At 52.7% G+C, this 20,630-nt stretch overlaps 2 protein-coding genes and 1 long non-coding RNA gene across 10 annotated transcripts in view; 1 reads left to right on the forward strand and 2 right to left on the reverse strand.

Moving 5' to 3' along the window:
• The window catches only part of GNAO1 (G protein subunit alpha o1), a 169,815-nt gene extending 165,068 nt beyond the window's left edge, over positions 1-4,747 (forward strand). Inside the window, exons 8-9 of one of the 2 annotated variants that reach the window (XM_042920571.1) lie at positions 2,822-3,037; positions 4,035-4,747. In XM_042920571.1, coding sequence (XP_042776505.1) covers positions 2,822-3,009 — 188 coding nt within the window. In that variant the 3' untranslated portion in view covers positions 3,010-3,037; positions 4,035-4,747. Of the gene's footprint in view, positions 1-2,821 lie in introns of both variants that reach the window. The other variant, XM_042920570.1, reaches the window with a different exon arrangement.
• LOC122209037 lies at positions 7-7,416 on the reverse strand. 4 transcript variants are annotated; one of them, XR_006197414.1, is made up of 7 exons: positions 6,832-7,416; positions 6,041-6,328; positions 5,632-5,705; positions 4,743-4,912; positions 2,888-3,030; positions 1,741-1,827; positions 7-511 (listed from the first exon to the last, which is right to left on the reverse strand). It is a non-coding gene; the product is annotated as an uncharacterized LOC122209037 (long non-coding RNA). The 4 variants fall into 4 exon arrangements; XR_006197415.1 differs by lacking the exon at positions 7-511 and adding an exon at positions 1,483-1,574; XR_006197417.1 differs by lacking the exon at positions 5,632-5,705.
• A 763-nt stretch (positions 7,417-8,179) lies between these two features.
• Positions 8,180-20,630, reverse strand: part of AMFR (autocrine motility factor receptor) — a 43,671-nt gene continuing 31,220 nt past the window's right edge. For 2 of the 4 annotated variants that reach the window (XM_042918308.1, XM_042918310.1), the window contains exons 10-14: positions 20,236-20,339; positions 15,171-15,305; positions 13,376-13,459; positions 10,149-10,333; positions 8,180-9,507 (exon numbers count right to left, since the gene is read on the reverse strand). In XM_042918308.1, the coding sequence (XP_042774242.1) occupies positions 9,360-9,507; positions 10,149-10,333; positions 13,376-13,459; positions 15,171-15,305; positions 20,236-20,339 (656 nt within the window). In that variant the 3' untranslated portion in view covers positions 8,180-9,359. Of the gene's footprint in view, positions 9,508-9,557; positions 10,047-10,148; positions 10,334-11,006; positions 12,114-13,375; positions 13,460-15,170; positions 15,306-20,235; positions 20,340-20,630 lie in introns of those variants that run through there. The other 2 variants (XM_042918309.1, XM_042918311.1) reach the window with 2 other exon arrangements.

A 20,630-nucleotide genomic window follows, 5' to 3' on the forward strand; every position in this document is an offset into this window, starting at 1 on the left:
TGCCTTCCCCAGTCTCACCGGTGGCCTCCCCTTGCCCCTGCGCTGGGAGGCTACTGGGCCACACAGCACCTTGCCATGAATTAGAAAGGGTGAACTCGTGGTCTGGGAGGGGGCCCGGGCTGCTTTTCAGCCCCTACCTGCTTGGGTGCACTGTGCCCAGCCAGGTCCTTCCACCCCTCGCCCACCACACCCGTCCCCCTCTCCGTCCCCTCCCCCATAGCTGCCGTCCCCGTCTTCCTACGCCCCTGGCCCTTTCCCCAAATCAAAGCACTCCGGCTCTCTGCAAGCCGCCTCCATCCCTGCCTGCCTTCTTCCGCCTTCTCTGGGGAACGCACCTTCCCTCTCTTCGGGCTCCCAGGAGGAGGCATCACAGATCCCCACGAAGAAGCTCTTTCTGAAGGGGTGGGGAGGTGTCCGGCTGTCTCTCGCCGAGCTCTGGGCCACTGCTAAAGGCCGGATCGGTGCTGATGGCATACCATCCCTCCGGGGACTGGGAAGCTTCCAGGGGCCCCTGGGGTGGCAACAGAGGAGGATGTGTCACAAGTTGGCTCAGCCAGGAACGCACCAACTGACGACCCTGGAGAGAGATAAGGGCATCGACTCGGCTCCCAGGGCTATCCGGGTCCCCGAACCCAGCCAGATTCCAGAAGAGATGAATGCCGGCCCCTCCATCCATCTCTACTGTGAGGAAGAGTCGGCTCACTCTTGCGTGGGGAGGAGGGCCCATCAGCTTGTTCGGAGCACAGCCCGTCTCCTCACCGATACCCCACACCGCTTGGGAACCTGCAGGGGCCCAGCCCAGGGTGCCTGGGGAAGGAAGGGGTGCGGGCTCCGTCTGACAGACGTCTGCAGCGCAGTCCCCCGTAGGCGGGGTGCAGGCTGAGTCCCCAGCAGCTCCTGGGGCCAGACCGCCCGCAGCTGTGGGCAGGTTGACCACCGGTGCCCCGCCTTTCATCTGGGCACCACAGCGGGTAACAAGAACGCCTAGCGCCGAGGGCGGCCATGCGGATAGATGGAGCGGAGCTGGGCGCCAAGCCCACTTGCCACTGTCAGTAGTGTTACTCAGAGGATGAAAACCAAGAGGGGGGGAAGCGGTCGCGGAGGCTAGAGGGAGTCTGGGGGGCGGGCATGGGATGAACCGGAAGGGCCCGGGCCGAGGGGGGCCCTGCCTGTGGCCAGTCTGGCCAGTCTCTCACAGCCTCAGCTTAAGGTCCATCGGGACCGATTCGGGTCTTTAGAAAGTTGTGGTGACCGGAGAGGGGCTCGGTAGCCACAAGCCCCAGCAGGCCTTCTCGGGCCAGTGCCACCTTCTCGGGGGCAGGCACAACCCTAGGACCCTCCCTCGTCCCCAGGGGCCCGCCCTGTGGGACCCCAACCTGGGACACGGTCTGAAGAGTGGTCGGTCTTGGTGCTGCGGGGCACGGGGCTCTCGGTGCCCCCAGAGAAAGTCAGCCTCTGGAATCCAGAAACATCTGAGTTTTCCAGGGCCTCCAGAGAATCCAGTTTGAGTTCACACACCACCATGATGGATGACAAATGGTCACTGATGCAGCGGTGCCATGAACTGCCAAGGCCTGTGGGACGTAACACAAGCCGGAAGGCGGGGGGCTGGTGGGGGCCGCGTGTCCGAGGCAGGCTCGAAGGGACGGCCGGACTGTGCGAGGTGCCATCTCAGCAGATGCTACGAAGCCACAGCTGGGCATCCCCACCATCTGGACGGGGCCCCTTGGGGGTTCTCACCTCCATCGGTGCTGATGGGGTCCACCCTGGTGCTGTGTTCACTAACTTGATGTCTTTGCTACAGCCGCGCCTTTTGCCTTTGGTGCCCTGCCAATAGTGGGGTTGAAGAGCGGTCTCTGCCCTGACCCCCACGTCCCAGACATCCCCAGCCCCTTACCTCTGACCCCTCCTATTTGCTAATCTGGCCACAGGACCCCCAAGCCCCGGTCCGCCCCTGCGGCGCACACCCCCCAGCTGGAGAATGGGGTAGGGCAGACCAAGGTGGGAGGGGAGGGTCTCATCCCACACCCTCAAAATAAGATCAGATCATTTCCATGCTGGCTAGATCCTGGCTGCACTGATGAAAGTGGGGCATCTTCCTGAAACGGGTTTTAGGCAGTTCCACGTTTTGTGATAATTCAAAGTTGTCTACAGGGTGGAGCCACAAAGGTTTGGGTTGTAGCTGGATGGACAACTGTCCTTACATTACCCACAGAAATCCCTGCCGGGCCCCAGCCAGGATCAAGGGGATGGCCAAGGGACTGTGGAGGGCAGCGAGGCCCAGTTACGCACCGCAAGCCCCCTTAAACTTCCCACCCAGGGGATACCACTGTTCCCACATCCCAGCCCCGCCAGGACGCCTCTCGGGAGAGAAAGCCCTGGAGAAAGGAGGCACGGCCAGGACCCCGGGAGCCCTGGGTCACCACCCTTCAGGGAGCTCTTCTATCAGACTTCACTGTCTTGTTTGTCAGAAGTAGCGGGACTGGTTTAGATCACGGGTGAGTGTTGTGACTGTCAGCCCCAGGGCCCCAGCCTCGGTGTGCTCATCCAGAAAGCAAAAGAGGTGACCTGTGGCCCTCGCCTCCACAGGGCTCCTGGGTAGATCCAGTGTGAAAACAGAGTAAACGGCCTGAATAGGGCAAGAGCTAGGCGAATGCTAAGCTGACGTGGTCTTTAATGTAAAATGCGGCCACGCCTTGGGGTAAGGACCCCGTCTCCTCCTGCTTCCTGGACAACCCGTGACCCACTTCTCTGCCTGTGATCCCAGCCTGCACCACCGCGGCACTCACCGGGGCCCCTGCCCTGTTCTGTCTTGTTGCAGGCCCCAACACCTATGAGGATGCGGCCGCCTACATCCAAGCACAATTTGAAAGCAAAAACCGCTCACCCAACAAAGAAATTTATTGTCACATGACTTGTGCCACAGACACGAATAATATCCAGGTGGTATTCGACGCTGTCACCGACATCATCATTGCCAACAACCTCCGGGGCTGCGGCTTGTACTGACCTCTTGTCCTGTATAGCAACCTATTTGGTAATGATTCCGGCACTCAGAAAAGCTTGCGCGTACACACACACACACACACACACCCCACTAACAAATGCAAGTTGGTAAATAAACTTTAAAAAGGTATAACAAGACCTTATATATATACAGATATATATTAAAAATTCTTTTTAGTTTGTATTAGAGTGAGCTTCGGACAGAACTGACCACCATCCCATAGACCATCAGGGGTTTTCTGGGACAGCACGTGAACAGGCACGTTAAAGCGTGCACACGCTCTCACACACACGTCGTGATGGGGGTCCATCCCTTTCCAGAACGGCCACGTGATTTTACTCTGAGACCCATTTCTGTGAGCAGGGGGAGGGCAGAGAAAGGCCTGCCATTAGTCTGGCTTCTCTGCTTCCACCCGCTGAGGCTGCGTTCTCAGTTCTGTCCTGCTCCTGGGCAAATTCCAAAGTCCTTCAAAAAATGGCCAACGCCCTAGGCATCTCCCTACCCTATACTCCCAACAACAGAAAAACTAAGGATGCTTCTCTTTTGGGTGGCGGTGGTTGTTAATCTCAAGAATTTAGAAGAATCATTGCTCCGACCAACCCACTGTCTCCTGAGTTTTCTTTATTCATGTTAACAAGGCGAGAGAGTCGGAGAATGGGAGACTTGGCCTGCTTTCTAGAAGCAGCTGAGGGGAGGGGACACCGAAACCATGGCTGAAATTTGCCTGCAGAGTTGAAGCCAGCCCCCTTGAGAAGGGCTCTCCTCGTAGGGAGCAGGGGACGGCCCCATATGGAGGCCTGACCTGAGTCAGAGGCCTGTGGGGTAAGGCCTCCCAGGGGGCCTGGGCCTGGGCTGGGCTTCCTTGGGGTTCTTAATCCCTGCTGCAATGTGGCCCTGTCTTGCCCTACCCCAACATTATTAAAAAACATTCTAGGGTTTTTGTTTTTGTTTTTGTTTTGGTTGGTTGGTTGGTTTTTGAAATCAAAGAAAATGGTCAGACTGGACCCCCTTATCTCTCTCTCTACAGACTGCTTCACGGACTCTTTGCTGTTGACGTTGATCTCCTGGTAGCATGACCTTTTGGCCTTTGTAAGACACAGCCTTTCTGTATCAAGCCCCTGTCCAACCTACGACCCCAGAGTGACTGACGGCTGTGTATTTCTGTAGAATGCTGTAGAATCTGGTTTTAGTTGAGTCTTTACATTTAGAATTTGAAAGGAAAAAAGAAAAGAACATTTCTCATGTGCTTTGTAGCTTAAAAAAAAAAAAAGGAAAAAGGAAAACTCACCATTTCATCCATATTTGTCTTTTTTTTTCTTTTCTTTTCTTTTTTTGGAAATAAAGCAGCATACACATCTGCACCCGCACCGCGCCCCCCCCCCCCACCCCTGCCTGCCACCTCTATCCCCAGCATAGAGGGGCCCCCAGTGCACCCGCAGAGCCACCCCTCCTGGGGGCTTGGGTCCCAGGGGAGCGTGTTCAGGTGGCGCTTCCCAGGGTGCCCCCCACCCCCATGCCCTGCCCACCACCTGCTCCCTCCAGGTTTGCATAGGAAAAGCACAGCTCTGACTGGCCAGTAGCTGCCAAAGAGTACCGAACAAACATATATAAATAGAGCTCTTACAGACAACAATTTTCCCACAACCTCCTTTCTACAGATTCCCTTTATGATTTTTTGTTATTGTTTCCATTTTTGTTTTTATTTGTGTCCCAAAGAGCATGATGTATCACATACCGGCTCAGCTCTCATAGTCTGGGAAACGGGGTTGTGGATTTTTTTTTTCCTCTGACACTTTTGCTTCTCAGTCTCTCAGAGGGATGCTCCCTTTGTGTGTGCGCCCCTCTCCGCCTTTTCCTTTGTTCCAGTGACCTGTGTCCGCTCCTTCTCATGTGGGGATGTTTGTGCTGCAGATAAAAAAGAACAAAAACAAACAAAAAAAATTTTTAAATACCATGAGATGGAAAAAAACAAAAAAAAATTTTAAAAACAGGTGGAATGTAGTGTTTACACGAAAGCCAGTTTTCATGATCAGTCCTATGTCATTTCTACTTTGACTAGTATCCAAACCCCAAACCTCTTCACGGTGTCACTTTTAAGACTTACTATTTGCTGAAGAAGACCAGTCACGGCCATTTCAGATAAAGAGGAGGTGAAAAGACAAAACACACAAAAAAATCAAAAATATGGAAAAAAAAAAACTTGAAAAAAAAGGAAAAAAGAAAAAAAAAAAAGCCCACGGGTCTTTCTAAGCCTTTCTATTCCCAATCGGTGAGGTTTCTGTGATATCTTACACACTGCCAGTCTACTTCTCTGACTAATGGAAAATTCATGTGTAGCTCAATAAAGAGAATGTTTGTCTGTATTCTGAGTCTCTCACCCTCGGGCTTCATTCTGACAGGAGGGGAAGGAAGGGTTTGACTGGGCCACAGACACTGGGGAGGCTGGCGGGTAGGGCTGTAGGTACCAGATAAGGACCTTCTCCCCACCCCCATCACCCCTCCCTCCCCCCCCAAAACCCAGACCTTCTCCATATCCACCTCCCCCCTCAGTGCGGCCACCAAGGGGAGCCAGCTGAGCACAGCCACCTGGGAGCAAGGAGGGCCCAGCGATCGGCCATGCCCACCTGTGGATGCCCTCTTCCTCCTGGCCCCGGCTCCTCCTCACCTAGCTGGTTCGGGAGGAGGGTGGAATTGAGGGCTAAAATGGGAAATAAATGGTGGGGGAAATGAATGGCAGGTAATCCCAAACCTCCCGCTAAGACAGGAACTTGTTTCTTCTGAACCAGTGGTTCTGCAACAGGCAGGGAATGGGTGGTCCTAAGAATGAGGCCAAGTTGCCTGGGTCTTCTGCACCCGAGGGGCCACACCCATCCACTCGGACATCTTTAAAAATATCCCTTCCTGTGCCCGGATACGGGGCACCCACCACAGGCGAATCGCACAGGGCACCTGAGGTCCGCACAGCCTGGCACCAGGAGCCTGATTCTCCTCTCCTCCAGGCTGCAGGCCCCACCACCTCTCCCCTCAGCTTACCAGGTTTTTGCTGGAATAACCAGCCAAGTGCTCGAGGCTGGGACCTAGAGGGGACACAGCCCAGCAGAGTCCCTGTGTGGTGTCCACACAAGGATCGCTTGTCAGCCAAGCAGTCGGTGGTGCCACAGCCATCCAGGGAGACGGGAGGGCCGGGAAGAGGTCAGCTCGTCGGACTCCTCTCCACGCACCAACAAATGGCAGTTGCCAGCCAGGGAGGCGCTCTTGCTGGCACCCCAAAGGGTGTTTCAGATTTAGTGGGGGTGGCAGGAGAGGTCTGCTGCAGACAGCCTGGAATCACAAGAGGCTGTGTGCAAGAACTGATCGGGCACCCTAGGCCTTCCTCCGCCGGGGCCGAGCCTCCCTTCCAGTGCTTTATCCACCCGCAACCCTCACCCCTGACCTATCCGCAGGGGGCTGCCCACCACCATCTTCCGTCACGGCAAGGTTGCCATCGTGGCCACAAACCTGACAGGACACCGGTCGAGGGGGCAAACCAGGACAGAGACGGAAGTCAAAGGGCACCAGGACTCTCTCTACCTGAATTTCCCCTAAAAACGAGCCATCTTCTAGTGTTCCTTCCTAACTTTCGAGTGAGTTTTGTAGGTAAAACCAACAGGTATCTTTGCCTTATCTCCCTTAAAACGGAAGTCAGGAAGCATTCGGGGGCAAAGAGTGCAGGGAAAGACCAATTCAATTAGAACAAGGAACATGGAGGCAGAACTCCTGCATCACGGCTTCTAGAAGCTCCAGGAGTGCTTCTAATGTGCAGTCGGGTTGGAACCACTTCTAACCTAACAGGAGCAGGGGCGATGAGATGAGAGACAGAGGCTTCCAGGTGATGAAGGGCCTTCCACGCAGGCGGGCGGTTACTCCTGGACAAGCTCGGCAGCAGGGCCTGGCTCCCCACTTCAGCGCTCGGCTTGCTTTCCACCCCCGAGGGGACATCTGCTGGCTAAAGATAAGAGAGCACACATTGTCTATACCACTCCGGTGGGAGGGAAATTAGGTCCAAGCAGCCACCTGGACACCTCGGATTTATAGCCGCACAAGACATTCACAAGGACCACTGTTCTGTGGTTTGGACGAGCCTCCAACTTCGGGAGCGGGGGGCTACTGAGGAGAAGCTAAGATGTCAACAAAACAAGGCCCGCAGGACAATGGAGGGAGCAACACAGACCACTTGCAAAAGAGCCCAGAGAGGGCAGAAGAGGGCAGAGGGCAAGGGCAACCAGCACTCACCACACCGCCCGGTCAGGCGCCTTGTTCTCAGCCGACAAGCCTGAACCAGCAGCCTGCCCTCAGCTCCCAACGAGGGTGGCTCTGAGCACAGGGCAGGCACCCTGAGCCCGGGGACAGCCAGGACACGGAAGATATAATGGGCTGGGGACGGGACCCCACCCAATGTAACAAGACCCTGGCCTGGCTCCCGCCACCGCCCTTAGCATCTGTCCCAGATGCCCCCAAGAAGCGACAAAAACCGAGAGACCGTATGGGGCCCAGGATCCTTTGCTGTCCAATTGCAAAACCTATGGGTGAATTTAGGACTGCTCTTCTTGGGTCATTTTAAGCTATGGAAGGCAGGTCTCCGCCTTGATCACGGTCATGTTGCTATATTCCAAGGTCCTAGGACCCTCTACTGTGTCTCAACCATTCTCTCCTTCCACACGTCTCCAACTAAGAACACGTGGAATTAGGGTCATCGTTAATGTGTGCCACCTGCAAGGTGTAAGGATGGGAAAAACTCTCCAAAAACGGTACACAGAGAATCAAAGTGGGTCTAACTTTGGCACCTCTGATGAAAACTGCCTTAGCGTCCAGCCACACACAGCACACTAGAAGAGTTTGCTTTTTATTATTATTATTGTTTTACAATAAAAACAAATAGCTATGCTCTCAGCAAAACAAAACCATTTTTTTTAAAAATCACAGAAATTTACTAACAGCATTTCAAGGTAAGGCTTTTGAAAGATTTATTCAAATAAATTATCTCGGCCTAAACATTTACCCATTGTTCTCTTCAATTACGTTTCAACATTCCGAAAACGTTCAGTTATGTAAAATACATTTAACTTTGCCAATCATTTTAGATAATACTGGATTCTTCCCCGAAGGACTACCATAAAACTATGCTTTCAAACATTAAAAAAAAAAAAAAAAAAAAAAAAAAATGTAATCCAACAGAACATAAAACTGAACTATGTAGCCTATGATTGCGTGTTTCAAATCCTGAAAGTTAAATGTGGGAAGAATTTGAACAGGTTCAGGACCTGGGTCCGCTCCGAGGCAGATGGATTCAGCATCTTACCTTTCTATGTTTAATTAAACCAACAGGAGCAAAGTCATGAAAACGAAGGGCTCTGGGGAAGAAAGATAAAAAAGGTCTCTTATTTCTTCAAGAAAGCCCTCTAACAGTGACTTGCTCAGTTTGTAAGGCTCTCCTTTTCTATAAAGGACCAAACCCACAGCCCCTGGCATTGCCTAACTGACTTGACCAAGGAACTAGAACCATAAACCAAAGCTTTGTTGCTCAGTCCTTTCGGGGCTGGCCTTCCCCAGGTCTGGAACACAGAGGGGGGATAGACTCTCAGAGGTACTCGTGAGCCGCAGGAGCACCAGTGGTCACGGAAACAAAGCCAACTTCAGACTGGAGCTCGGCAGTCAGTCCCCGATGTCCTGGGACACAACAGGTCACCTCCTCACACTCCGCAGCCCCAGGCTTTCCCCTCCTCTGCTCTACACAGCAAATCAGGAGTCACTTTTCCGAGATGCCCCCACCAACCCAGGGCTCTGGCCCTGCTCGTCTGGCCTCCGTAGCGTTCTGAATGCCGCCCAAGCGAGAACAGCAGCTTGACGACAGAAACCACCCGGCGGTGGAGTCGGGCTCACGCTGCACATCTCCGCGCGGCTTTTTATGAATCCTGGCCCCCCCTCACCTTCCTGCCAGACTTGGGGCTAAAGACACCAGCGTCTGCTGTGACCTCCACAAGCAGCAGTAACCCAGTAGTCGGAGCAGCCTGCTTCAGGGTTTCCTGGCTGCCCTCTTCCACTCGGCTGCCCCGCCCCCTAAGAAGTCCCGTCGATGCCAGAAGAGATCATGCCTAGAGTTAAAATGTGCAGTGTTTCTAACGGGAAGAGAAATGTCACATAGAAAGTATTACAAAAAAGGATTAAGTTTGTCAGCTGTCCAAACACTATTAAGACCACATGCTTTATACAGAGGCAGCGCAGCCGACCCCTCCTCCGGCGGCGGCAGAAGCAGGGTCGGGCCTCTGTGGCGGCGCGCTGCTCGGAGGCGGCAGCGGTGGACGGCGAGGAAGCGCTAGGACGTCTGCTGCTTCTGGAGCCTCCGTTCGGCGGCCGCGGCCAGCATCCTCCGACGCAGGGTCACGGGGTCAGAGGCTGTGCCTTCTGCCGAGGGGCAGCGCTCCGAGGCCGAGTCGACTTCAGAGCTTCTGTTCAGGAAACGCCTACAAAACCCAAAGGCCTCGCGTGAGGGATGAGGGACGCTCTGGGACACACACACACACGCAGAAACACACAGCTTCCCGGGCACCTTCCTGCGGTCACCTGGCACCAGCCCGTGGAAAAGACACCCATCCCCGGACAGAGGGGCAGAGGCTCCCTGCATCGGGGAGGAGGCCTGTCAAGCGGCTGTCCGGCCCCCCTCTCCACCGGCCACCACAGGGCCACCCCACACCTCCAGTGGCAGGCCCAGTGGCCAGGAGGGCGGCCTGGGAGCGGACACCGGGCCGGGTCGGCCTCTCTGGGCCTGTTCCTTCAGCCCTGCCTCTCACGTGGATGCAATTAGAGTGCTCCCCTCGAGAGTTCGGAGAAGCAGAAGCACCGCTGAGGGCTCAGAACACACGGGCACGCGGGCGCTCCGTGCAGGTGTGGCCAAAGGCATCCACGGGAGCTCACTGGGGGACACCGGTCAGGTCCGGACCCTTTGCTTTTCCAAGAGAGGTTTGGAGTCTGAACGTTTTGAATGGCTTTTCAATGTTGGAATCTGTTTAAAAAGGCAGGACGTGGGCCTGACGCGACGAGGGTCCCCGGGCCACTGGGTTGCGACCGGAGACGCGCGCGAGCGAGAGCCGGAGGGTCGACTTACTTGCGAGCCTGCTGCAGGAGGTCATCCTTCCGCTGGACCAGCATGCGCTGCCTCTCGTCCGCAGACTTGGAGAAGCGGCTCCCCCGGGCCTCAAAGTCCTCGCCCTCGCCGGGCTCCGCCTCCACCTCGCTGAAGTCCAAGGCCTCCTCCAGCCGAGGACTGAGGTCTAGGGGCACACGCTCGGTCTGGGCACAGAGGAAGCAGGGGGCCTCTGTGAGCACGGGCCGCCCTCCCGCTAGGACTCCCCGCCCAACCTGAGTGCCCCGAACAGTGTTCTTCTGCACCCACAGGGAGCCAGGCTGCCGGGTGGGGAACCATCGGCGTATGAATAATGGCCGGCGTGGGCTCTGGGAGGCCTGTGCGCCACTAAGGACAGCACCCGACTCATGCCAGATGTTCAAGATTAGTGCAATTTTTTGTAGATGATCACCGGTATGAAAAACACAGACACCTTGAAACTGTACTCTCAGAAAACAATAAAGTTAACTCCAAGTTGATTTACATTCTGGGAATTTTTTGTTCAACTCTACTAATTGCTCTGAAACTTAAACAAGTCTTATCACATTTACTACACAAATTTTACACCCTCACTTGATTCTGAAAACAGAGGCAGGCAGATAAAAAAGGGTAAATTTTTTTTTTAATGTTTATTTCTTTTTGAGAGAAAGTGAGAGAGAGACAGACAGGCAGAGAGAGACAGAATGAGCCAGGAAGGGGTAGAGAGACAGGGAGACACAGAATCTGAAGCAGGCTCCAGGCTCTGAGCTGTCCGCACAGAGCCCGACGCAGGGCTCGAACTCGTTAACTGTGAGATCATGACCTGAGCCAAAGTCAGATGCCTAACCGACTGAACCACCCAGGTGCCCCTAAAAAGGTTAACTTCTAAGGATCTTTTTAAAAACAGATATAAGATCACAAGACTCTTTGTGTAACAGGATATTAAAATGGGACTCTCTCGGTTTTGGCTAAAGCTCTGAACACTACGGCAATGCCCAGGCGCCCCACACACTTAGGCCAGTGCCTGAACATTGATGTTCCTGCTACCAGACAGACCCAGGTTGGCCAGTGTCAGCCTAGCCACCCACCTCTAGGTGACGAGAGTGTTGAGGTGGAAGAGGCTGAGAGACTGGCACATCTGTAAGATTTCTTGGCGTGTGGCACCTGTTACGCAACCTCACCACCCTTCCCTGCCTTCAGTCAAATGAATGAGGGGACTTCAAGACAGCCATGTGTCCAGACTCCTATTCCCTAGAGTTTGGGGGCCCCCGGGGACTGGTGGTGACTAACACACGCAAGGAGTCGAAGAGAAAGACACCTGCTTGTGGCAGATAAAAAAAGGGGAGCGAGTCCAACTTCCACCGACGGTAAGGCCCCACTGTGTGTCCTTCGGGGCGGCCACAGATGCTGGAGGGAACCAGCCTGAGGTTGTTGAAACAGAACCGGCCCAAAGGACCGCCTGGAGGGTGATATGGTCTCCATGAAGGGAGGGATGGTCAGAAAAGGCCAGCCCAAGTTCTGAGGAAGGACAGCTGAGGCTTCTGCCGCTAGCTGGGACAGGGAGATGGGTCAGGTAACAACTGTGATACACTCACACGTGTAGCACATGCACACACACGCATGGTGGGGTCATGTGACCTGTCCTAACCCGCCCTCCTCCTGAGCCCGACCCTGGAGGAGGTAGAAAGAGCAGCTGGTAAATGGGGGAGATGAAGGAAGGAAACGGATGCGCAACCCCAGTTCTGCTGGCTTCCAAGCAGGCCTGAGCTCAGGCCGGGGACAGGCCGCATTCGGTACCAACCCGCACAGCCAGTGCCACGCTTGTGCTACACGGAGGTTTTACTAACCGGACTGTTATCCAAGAACTTCTTACTTGGGAATGACTGGACACACTATACAGCACGTTCCTTGTGAAGTAAGTACATTCCCTTCACTGTGCTAGGAAAAGTTCAGACATCTTCCCACTAACTATAAAAACAGAGTTAAGGATCAGGACAGAAAGTGAACGTGCTCTACCCCAAGGGGCCCCCAGCCAGCCCAGCACTCAAATCTAAGCTGGGCCTGCTATCCAAAAACCCGGGAATGCAAAACCGAATTCCTTCTCCAGAAGCCAGGTACCACTTTACGAATGCTGCACAATCCAAATATGGATTTGGGTGTGAAAAATTTAACTCAGCAACAGATCTGAGAGAGTCTTAGTTTCTAGGCCTTCCTGTTTGCAGGGAAAAGCACACGAGGTACGGGGTGAAAGCAGCTTCCATGTCACTCACCCATCAAAGCAGCTGCTTCAGGAAGAGCAGCGTCACCCTGAGCAACACCGCTGGACAAGGCAGCACCAGCGTCAGCCCCCAGCCCCGTGTGTGGGAAACCCCACGTCACAAGCACACAAGCACAAAGACGGGGCTGTCTGGGGTATTCTCCGGTCTCAAGAAAGTTTCTGGAAAGTGTGGTAATTGATTAAGCAAATGGGAATTACAGACAAAGGGTGTGAACCAGAACCCCCACGGTGGGGGGCTAAGAGCATGGGGGAGGGGGAGGCCTCTGCCCTGGAGACCAGACAGAGGAGCTGCCTTTGGAAGGGACGGCCACCTCGACTCACCTAAGTGGATATCCAGGCCAATCTGGCTCCCAAGATAACCACACTCCTCCCCACCCACACACCGCTCAGAGGGTCTCATTGGCGTGAAGTGCACAGAAGCACTTAGAAACTCTGAGTTGGCCAAGGGAGGTGTTGGGGAGAAGACTTCAACGATTTCAGCTCGAGACAGCCGAGTCCCAGTCAGCCCCTGTCTGGGTTCAGATGAGTCCGATCACCCAGAGTCCTGCCTGTGCCCAGCTTCCCCATGCCCCTCCTAGGGCTACTGCTCAAGGTCAAGATGGCAGGGCTGGCCCGGGGACAGCATGACTCCGTTCTCCCCCAGGTCCCAAGGATAATGCCCAGTGAGTGGGTGGCGGCAGGCCCTAGGTGGAAATGCAGGCCATGGCGTGGGCACAGCCGGGTTTGCTAACCTGACATACCGGAACAATGTGGCACGAGGCCTTCTCTGACACCACTGAGGCCTCATGCACACCAAAGGCAGGACTGAAGACCACTGCCGGGCACGACAAGACTGCCCCCGGTCCCATACACTCTCTCTCTCTCTCTCTCTCTCTCTCTCTCTCATACATACACACACACACACACACACACACACACAGACACACACACACCCCGCCTTTGCACACCTTACCTGCACAGAAGCTTCTCCCTCCTCCTGGTCTCCGTTTGGCCTTTCTACAGGACTGTTCAGTGCAGGCCTGATGCCATCTGAGCGCTGCAAGAGAAAAAGCACCACAGACCATACAGAGCTGCTCAGGGGCTTATGGAACAGGGCCGGAGAAATCCTGGGGTACAGAGGGAGCTCCGGTCCCCAACGCTGTCTGGGCTTTTGACAGAGTCTGCAGCAGCAAAGAAATGAAGATGCTACTAAGATCGAAGAGAAGACAAGGGCGCCTGAGTGTGAGTCTGAGTCATCAACTGGCACCGCATTCAGTTTCTCCTCAGTGACAGTGACTGGACGGTGACAAATCGACAGCAGGTAACACTGAACGCTTGCAGAAACTCAACGTGACCATCTCGTTTATCTTAACACCCTATGAAATAGGTACTGTCGTTCTTCTCATTTTTAGGCAGTCTGAGATCTTGGCCAAGGCCACAGATGCTCTGGGGCCCTGCCCATCTCCCTGCAGGTCCTGCCACGTCAGCGCGGGCCGGCCAGTTTCTGCAATTCATTGCCTGAGAGCTCACTCTGGCTGCACAAGGTCACTCTGAGCCCCACCCCCTCAAGCAGCCGTCAACCAGCAGCTGACGGGAAGTGGCATACAAATGCCCCTGCTCACTGCCACTTGGGAGGCCCCAGTGGGATCAAGCCCTAGGCATCCATGACAGTAACCTGCCGGGTAACAAACCCTTACTGGCCGCCTTCCCCGCACCGCCATCTCACAGCCCCACCTGCTGCCTGTTTCCTGCAACCTTCCCAGATGAACCACTGGCACTCGAATCCTTGTCCCAGGCTCTGCTGCTGGATAATCCAAAGCCAACAGCCAGGTCAAATAGGGAAGGACAGATAAGGCAAGTCTAATGTCAGCCCATTTGATGCCACGCTCTAGGCTCATTCTCTCTTGAAAGATTCTCAAATTTTAGGATTTTATTAATAGATTTCTACATAGTCTTATACATGAAGTTGAATAATTTCTTGTTAAATGACTCCTGGTCATGTATCTATCCCCTGGTCCTGCCAGGAACCTTGTTTTGAAATGTTAATACTGCGTCAAATCGCTAGTATACATCTGAAACTAATGTAACATTGTAGGTCAACTCTATTCCAATCATAAAAATGAGAGTAAATAAATCAAATGTTAATAGTTCTTGTGCCCATCAACGAGGTTATATAATGGGCCAGGAAATGTGACCTTTTAAAAACAGAAGTATCATAGCTATTACAGCTAATGAAAAAAATCCCACCAATGTGCAAAGCCAACCGGGGACAGAGGGCATTACCTCCTAGAGCTGGGGGTCAGCTTTGGCCTGCAGCCAAATCCACCCTCCACCTATTTTTATGGATAAGTTTTTCCTAGAACACAGTCACGCACATCCATTCACACACTGTCAGTGCTATAGCAGCCACAGCTGAGATGCGACAACAGGAGCCACATGGCTCACAAAGCCTACGCCTATCTGCCCTTTACAGAGAAAGGTTGCCAATCCTCGTCCCAGAGGAACCAAGGTTATGACCTCCTGGACTGGCGAGGGCAGGCTGATGTGGGGTGTGCATCTGTACAAAAAATTACCCCAATACACTTGTCCTTGTCTTAATCTGAGCCTCTTTGATGGGTCTGTCCTCAAACTTTGGAAAGTGAGGACATTCACAGAGACCCTTCATCAAATCATGAGTGATATTCAATTAAGTAGCTAAAGAGTTAAACTACAGGATTAAATCTCTGTGAAGACAGAATCCACTTTTCATGCATAAAACCCCAGTGTACCTGTGTGGGAAAAGGTACTTGAATCCGTCCTTCTAAAATGTTGTCCGTTGTTATTTCTACCGAGCGTGTCAGCTGGAGGTCCTGCAGCACCAGGTGGTATGGCACCTGGGGAAACATTTCTTGAATCTGATGAGCCTGTAGGAATACAAACATGGAAGCCTTGGAAACGTTCACCTTCAACAGTGACTCCTTGGGGTCATGGTGTATGGCAAGCTCTGAGCACTGAACTCGGCATTCCGCCTTGAAAACACAGGCAAGGCGCCCCTCTATTCTGCAGATCCCCATCAAACCTCACTCATTCTAGCATTTTCCTAGGATGCCAAACAGGTAGCTGGGGACAGCCTCGATTTCAAAATAAAAAGAGCATGGAAATCCAGCTGGATCCCGAAACAGGTTCAATTAGAATATCCCAATTTTAAAAAGTGTTCATTTTAAAGCTCGGTATAATTCAGGTAAAAAAAAATGTGTTCTCCTTAAAGAATAATGCCGAAAAGGAACAAATTTCTGATACCACACCCGCATGGATGAAATTCCAATGCATTAGGCTAAGTGAAAGAGCCTGGCTCAAAGGCTATGCGCTGTATAATTCCATTTATATGACATTCTAGAAGAGGCAAAATTAAAGGGACAGAAAACTGGTTAAGTGGTTGCCAGAGACTGAAGGTGGGAAGAGGAAGCAATTTTACAAAAGGGCACAATGGAATCTGGGGCGGGGTAGATGGAACTCTTCTATACCTTGAGTATGGTGGTGGCCACACAACCGTATGAATTTGACAAAATACACAGAATCGGATACTACGAAGGGTGAATCTACCCGATGTAAATTATTACACCACCATCAGAAAAAAAAAGATTATAAAGAATGTAAATTCGTAACACTAGAGCTGTAGGTTTCAAACCGCCCTCTAGAAACGTCTCAGAGTCCACGTGGGCGGGGCTCTGAGCAGCAGTCTGTGTCTAGGGGAAGATGGCACAGGTCTCCCAGCACACCACCACCCATACTTGCATCAAAGGCCCAGATTTTATTTTTCAGGTATGTACATTCATTTTGCAATGCTTATGTTCATGGTTTTATTGTGGAAAAGCCCCAATGATCAAAAAAACAAAAGAGCAGGAAAAATGTGATTGCTTTCGAGGCATAAGGAAGTCTACCACTGGGGGATTAGCTCCTCAGGAGCAGAGCACTGTAACTGCAGAAGGAGAAGGTGTCCAACATCAGGGCCTTGAGAGCAAAGACCAGGGTGAAACACGCACAAAGCTTCACTTAGTGTCTCACTGGGGTGGGAGGGCTAGACAGGCAGAGCCCAGCAGTGGGACCAATAGCCCCGCACTTCTGGGTCCCCTCAGGGTTTCTATGAACGGGAGCTGATCATTCCCCCCGCCCCAGGGTCAAATGAACACTAAGTGAAGAAGAGTCCATAAAAACCTAGACAATCAGGTAACATTCTTCTCCATTCTTCAACAGCTTCCCCCTCATTTCCCTGAGATTCATTTTACCAGACCAAAGCTTTTCTTCCAGAAAATCCAGTGAATTAAATATTGGATCTTTATAAAAAGGTATGTTCTAGTAAACTAATTACGTTAAGAATAGGCTATTCCAATCCATCATGGAGCTAGAGAAAGACCAACCGGGGACTATCAGAGAATGCTAAACACACCAACTCCAAGAATAATTCTTATTCCTAGAGGGTTACGTGCCCGTGATTCTGGCTTTTTTAGGGAGCAGGCGAGGTGATCCACCTGCAGGACTTCAACAGCTGCCAGACCCCAAAGTCCACACACAGAGCCTGACACAAGCCGGTGGGTGGCCGCATTAGGCCGCCACACTGCAGACCATCTGTGTCCGTTAGGTCGTCACTCACACACTCTGCTGACGTGGCCGAGCACTTCCCTGAGGAAGCAAGAGGCAGCAGGAACCCAGGACTTTTCCTGTTATTACTATGGTCAAAAACATATAACCATCCTAACCATTTTTCAGTGTACGGTAGGGCGAACCATATGCACATGACCGTGCGACAGATTCTAGAACTCTGCCATCTTGCAAAACTGAAACCCTGAGGAGCAACTCCCCATCGCCCTCCCCACTGGCCCTTGGCAACCCCCATTCTAATTTCTGTTTCTAAGAGTGAGACTAATTTAGAGACCTCATCTGAGTGGAGTCCTGCAGTGTTTGTCTTTCTGTGATGGTCTTATTTCATTTAGTGTAACGTCCCGGAGGTTCATTCACGTTGGGGCACGTGATGAGATTTCCTGCTTTTCTAAGGCTGGCTAATATTCCACTGTATGCATGTGCCACACTTCTGGAATCCATTCATCCACTCACCTGGCAGACACTCAGGCTGCTTCTGCCTCTTGGTTATCATGAGCCAGGCCTTCCACTTAAACCACGCCTCAACGAAGCGCTGGAGCTGCCTCCGTCCGCCCTCCTAACAGAGGCGAATGCCTCTCTCCTGACCCCGCCCTCCAGCTTCCCGTCTTCCTCTTCCATCTTTACTTCCCTGTGTGCACCGCACTTTCCATCTCTCCCTCTCTAGTGATCGTTCCCATTTGCACCCCAAGCATGCTTCCACATCTATCTTTACAGAAGACCCACAGGTACTCAAAAGAAGTGAGACCAGAGAACAGAACTCGTACAGCCATGCCCGTCGCAGCATGACGCACAAAAGCCCAAAGGCGGAAGCAATCCAAGCGGCCGTCGGCGGAGAGTCACGTAAGCAACGTGTGTGTGGTCTCCACACGACGGAACACCATTTGGCCTAAGAAGAAACTCTGACCCCTGCTACAACACGGATGAACTCGGAGGACGCTGTGGCAAGTGAAATAAGCCAGGCTCAGAGAGACAAACTGTGATTCCGCAGCTGTTCCTGGGCCGGGGACTGGGTGGATGGACCAAAGGATGAGAGAGCATGACTTCCCTGGATCCTCCTCTAGAGCTTCTGGAACTTGTGCAGAAAGGACCTGCTCAAAAACCTTCAAAAAAGAAATCTTAAAAAAGCCAAAAGCTCCCCTGACACTACAATCCTCGCGAGCTACCACTTCTACCGCTCCGCCCACTTTTACCACACGCTGCCAGCCCCGGTCTGTTTCTTCAGTGCCCACTCATTTCCCAATCTACCGGGAAGATCCCATCCCTCAGGCCACGGAAGCCGCCTGTTCCTCTGCAGTTAACCAACCGCCTCCATTCTGCCGAATCCAACACGTCCTCCTCCGACCTCACCTTCTAAGAATCCCCACGTGCTCGCCTTGCACCTTCTCCCGGTCTCCCTCCTCCTAGGTCACCATGTGGCCCCTCCCTCTCTGCCAGCCCTCGCCCGGAGTCCTCTCCTCGTCGTGAGCCGCATCCTCTCCCAGGAAGAGACCCGCTCCCCGCCTCGAGGAGCACCTACAGACCGAGAACTCCCAAGCGTCCAGCTCCAGCCTGACCTCTTCGGCGAGGTCCAGATGCCTACGTGGCATCTCCATGCGGATGGCTCACCTCTGGCCGGAAGGAAGGCCGAAGCCCCGTCCTCAGTCCTGCTTCCGCCCATCTCGGTACGCGGGCCCCCCAAAGCAAAGTGTCGTCCAGTCCTGTCGGCGCATCATCCCAAAGTGTCTTCAAGCCGCCCCTTCTTTTCATTCTTACTGCCAACACCCTGGTCCAAACCACTATCTTTTTCACCTGCATTATTGCACAGCCCCCTAACTGGGCTCGCTGCTTCCATCCCTGCCCCTCTATAACCCAGTCTCTCAGAAGCAAATCATTCTGTTAAATGTCCTGTCAGTCCCCTGTGGGAGGAAAAAGGCCTTGAACAACCTTCTAATACTTTCACAATAAGATCTACACCGAGCTGTGGCCTACTAACCCCTGCCATGACCCGGCTCTGCAAAATCAGCATGCATCACAATCTTGGTCTCTGACTCACTAGGCTCCAACCACAGTGACCGCTCTGCCCCCAGGGCTTTCTCACCTCATGACCTTTGAGGGCTTTCTCACCTCATGACCTTTGAACCCGTAGGTTCCGCTGCCTCTTTTTCTCCCAACTGCCTCTTTCTCATCCTTCTTGTCTCAGATCAAGTATCAGCCCCTCGGAGAGAACTACTCAGACACCTCCGCTAAAATAGCTCTTACCTCCACCTCTGCCGCATTGCCGGCCTTACTGCCCTCAGAGCACTCACTGCCATCAGCAATGATCTTGTTTGTGTTTATAACCAGTCTCCCCGGCTAAAATCTACACTTCCTGGGAGTGGGGCCCACATCTACCCGGTTTGCCTGGCAGGTGCTATGCAACCGTTTACACTGCATCATGCATCGCAGGAGTGGGCTTTCAGTACAGATTTGTCAAGTAAATACATGAAGATAAAGGAATGAATGAACAAATGAACCAGTGCCTCTCTGAAGTACTGACCAGGCTTACCCAGGTCAGCCAGCAGCGCTATCTAAGCAGGACTAAGGCAGTTAGCATTTTAAGAGTCCTGCATTCATCATCACAATGAACACTAAATTGCAGTGATAACGACACATGTTTCTCTAAAACAAAAATACCCGCCATATGACAAAGCTTTAGAGAAACACAAAGAATATTTGAACAGTATCCTTGAGCTAACAGTATGTGTGCCTCCATATCTCAAGGTATATAGATACATGTGCATACCCACAGATGTGTGTGTGTGCGTGTGTGTGCGTGAGCACGTGTATTTACTTATTTGAGGGGAGGGAAGGGGACAGGGTCAGGAAAACACATTTAGCAGGCCTTATACAACTTTTAATAAAAGGCCCATCATTCTCTCCAGCCACTAAGTCTCTAAATATTTTTGGTTAGCATCAAGGAGCATCCCAAGATTGGCCTAGATCACAACAGAGCGAACCTGGCGGTGCTCAGAAACAGACAGATGATCTGCCACATATCTAAAATGGAAGCTGGTTTCCAAAGCAGTTTCAAATATGAAAACACATGAACTGAAGTTGTCCCAGCTACTACGTCACATGCCCCTGAAAATCCTGCTATTTGGCCAGAGTGAAGCACACAGTGCACAGCGGCCAGCCCCTCCCTGATCACCAACCACCCCGAAGCACGGCGGTCCTTACCATCGCATTCAGCTGGGAGTTGCTCGCCTGTGTAATTCCTAGGATGTTGGTGGTGTGCATCACCTCGACGGAGAAACTCGGCAGCCAACTTGCGATCCGGGACCCTAAGACAAAGAGAACCCAGCACAAGTTAGAGATCTCGTACCCTGTGTGGTCCAGTCTGGGGTCAGCCGCTCGGGGACCCCAGCTCGTTCCACTGACGGCTTACTGTGTGCCAGGCCTTTTGTACCAAGGGTTTCACACAGATCAGCTCATTGAATCATCGCTACTTTTATACCCGTTCCACTCTTCTCAGAGAAAACTCAGTTCTCATGGTCTTTTGTCCTGAGGGCACTCAGAAGTCAGGTAACTTGCCCAACATCACACAATTACGGTGGATTTGCAACCAGTCAGGT

The sequence above is a fragment of the Panthera leo genome, chromosome E2 (assembly GCF_018350215.1).
Source record: "Panthera leo isolate Ple1 chromosome E2, P.leo_Ple1_pat1.1, whole genome shotgun sequence".
NCBI lineage: Eukaryota > Metazoa > Chordata > Mammalia > Carnivora > Felidae > Panthera > Panthera leo.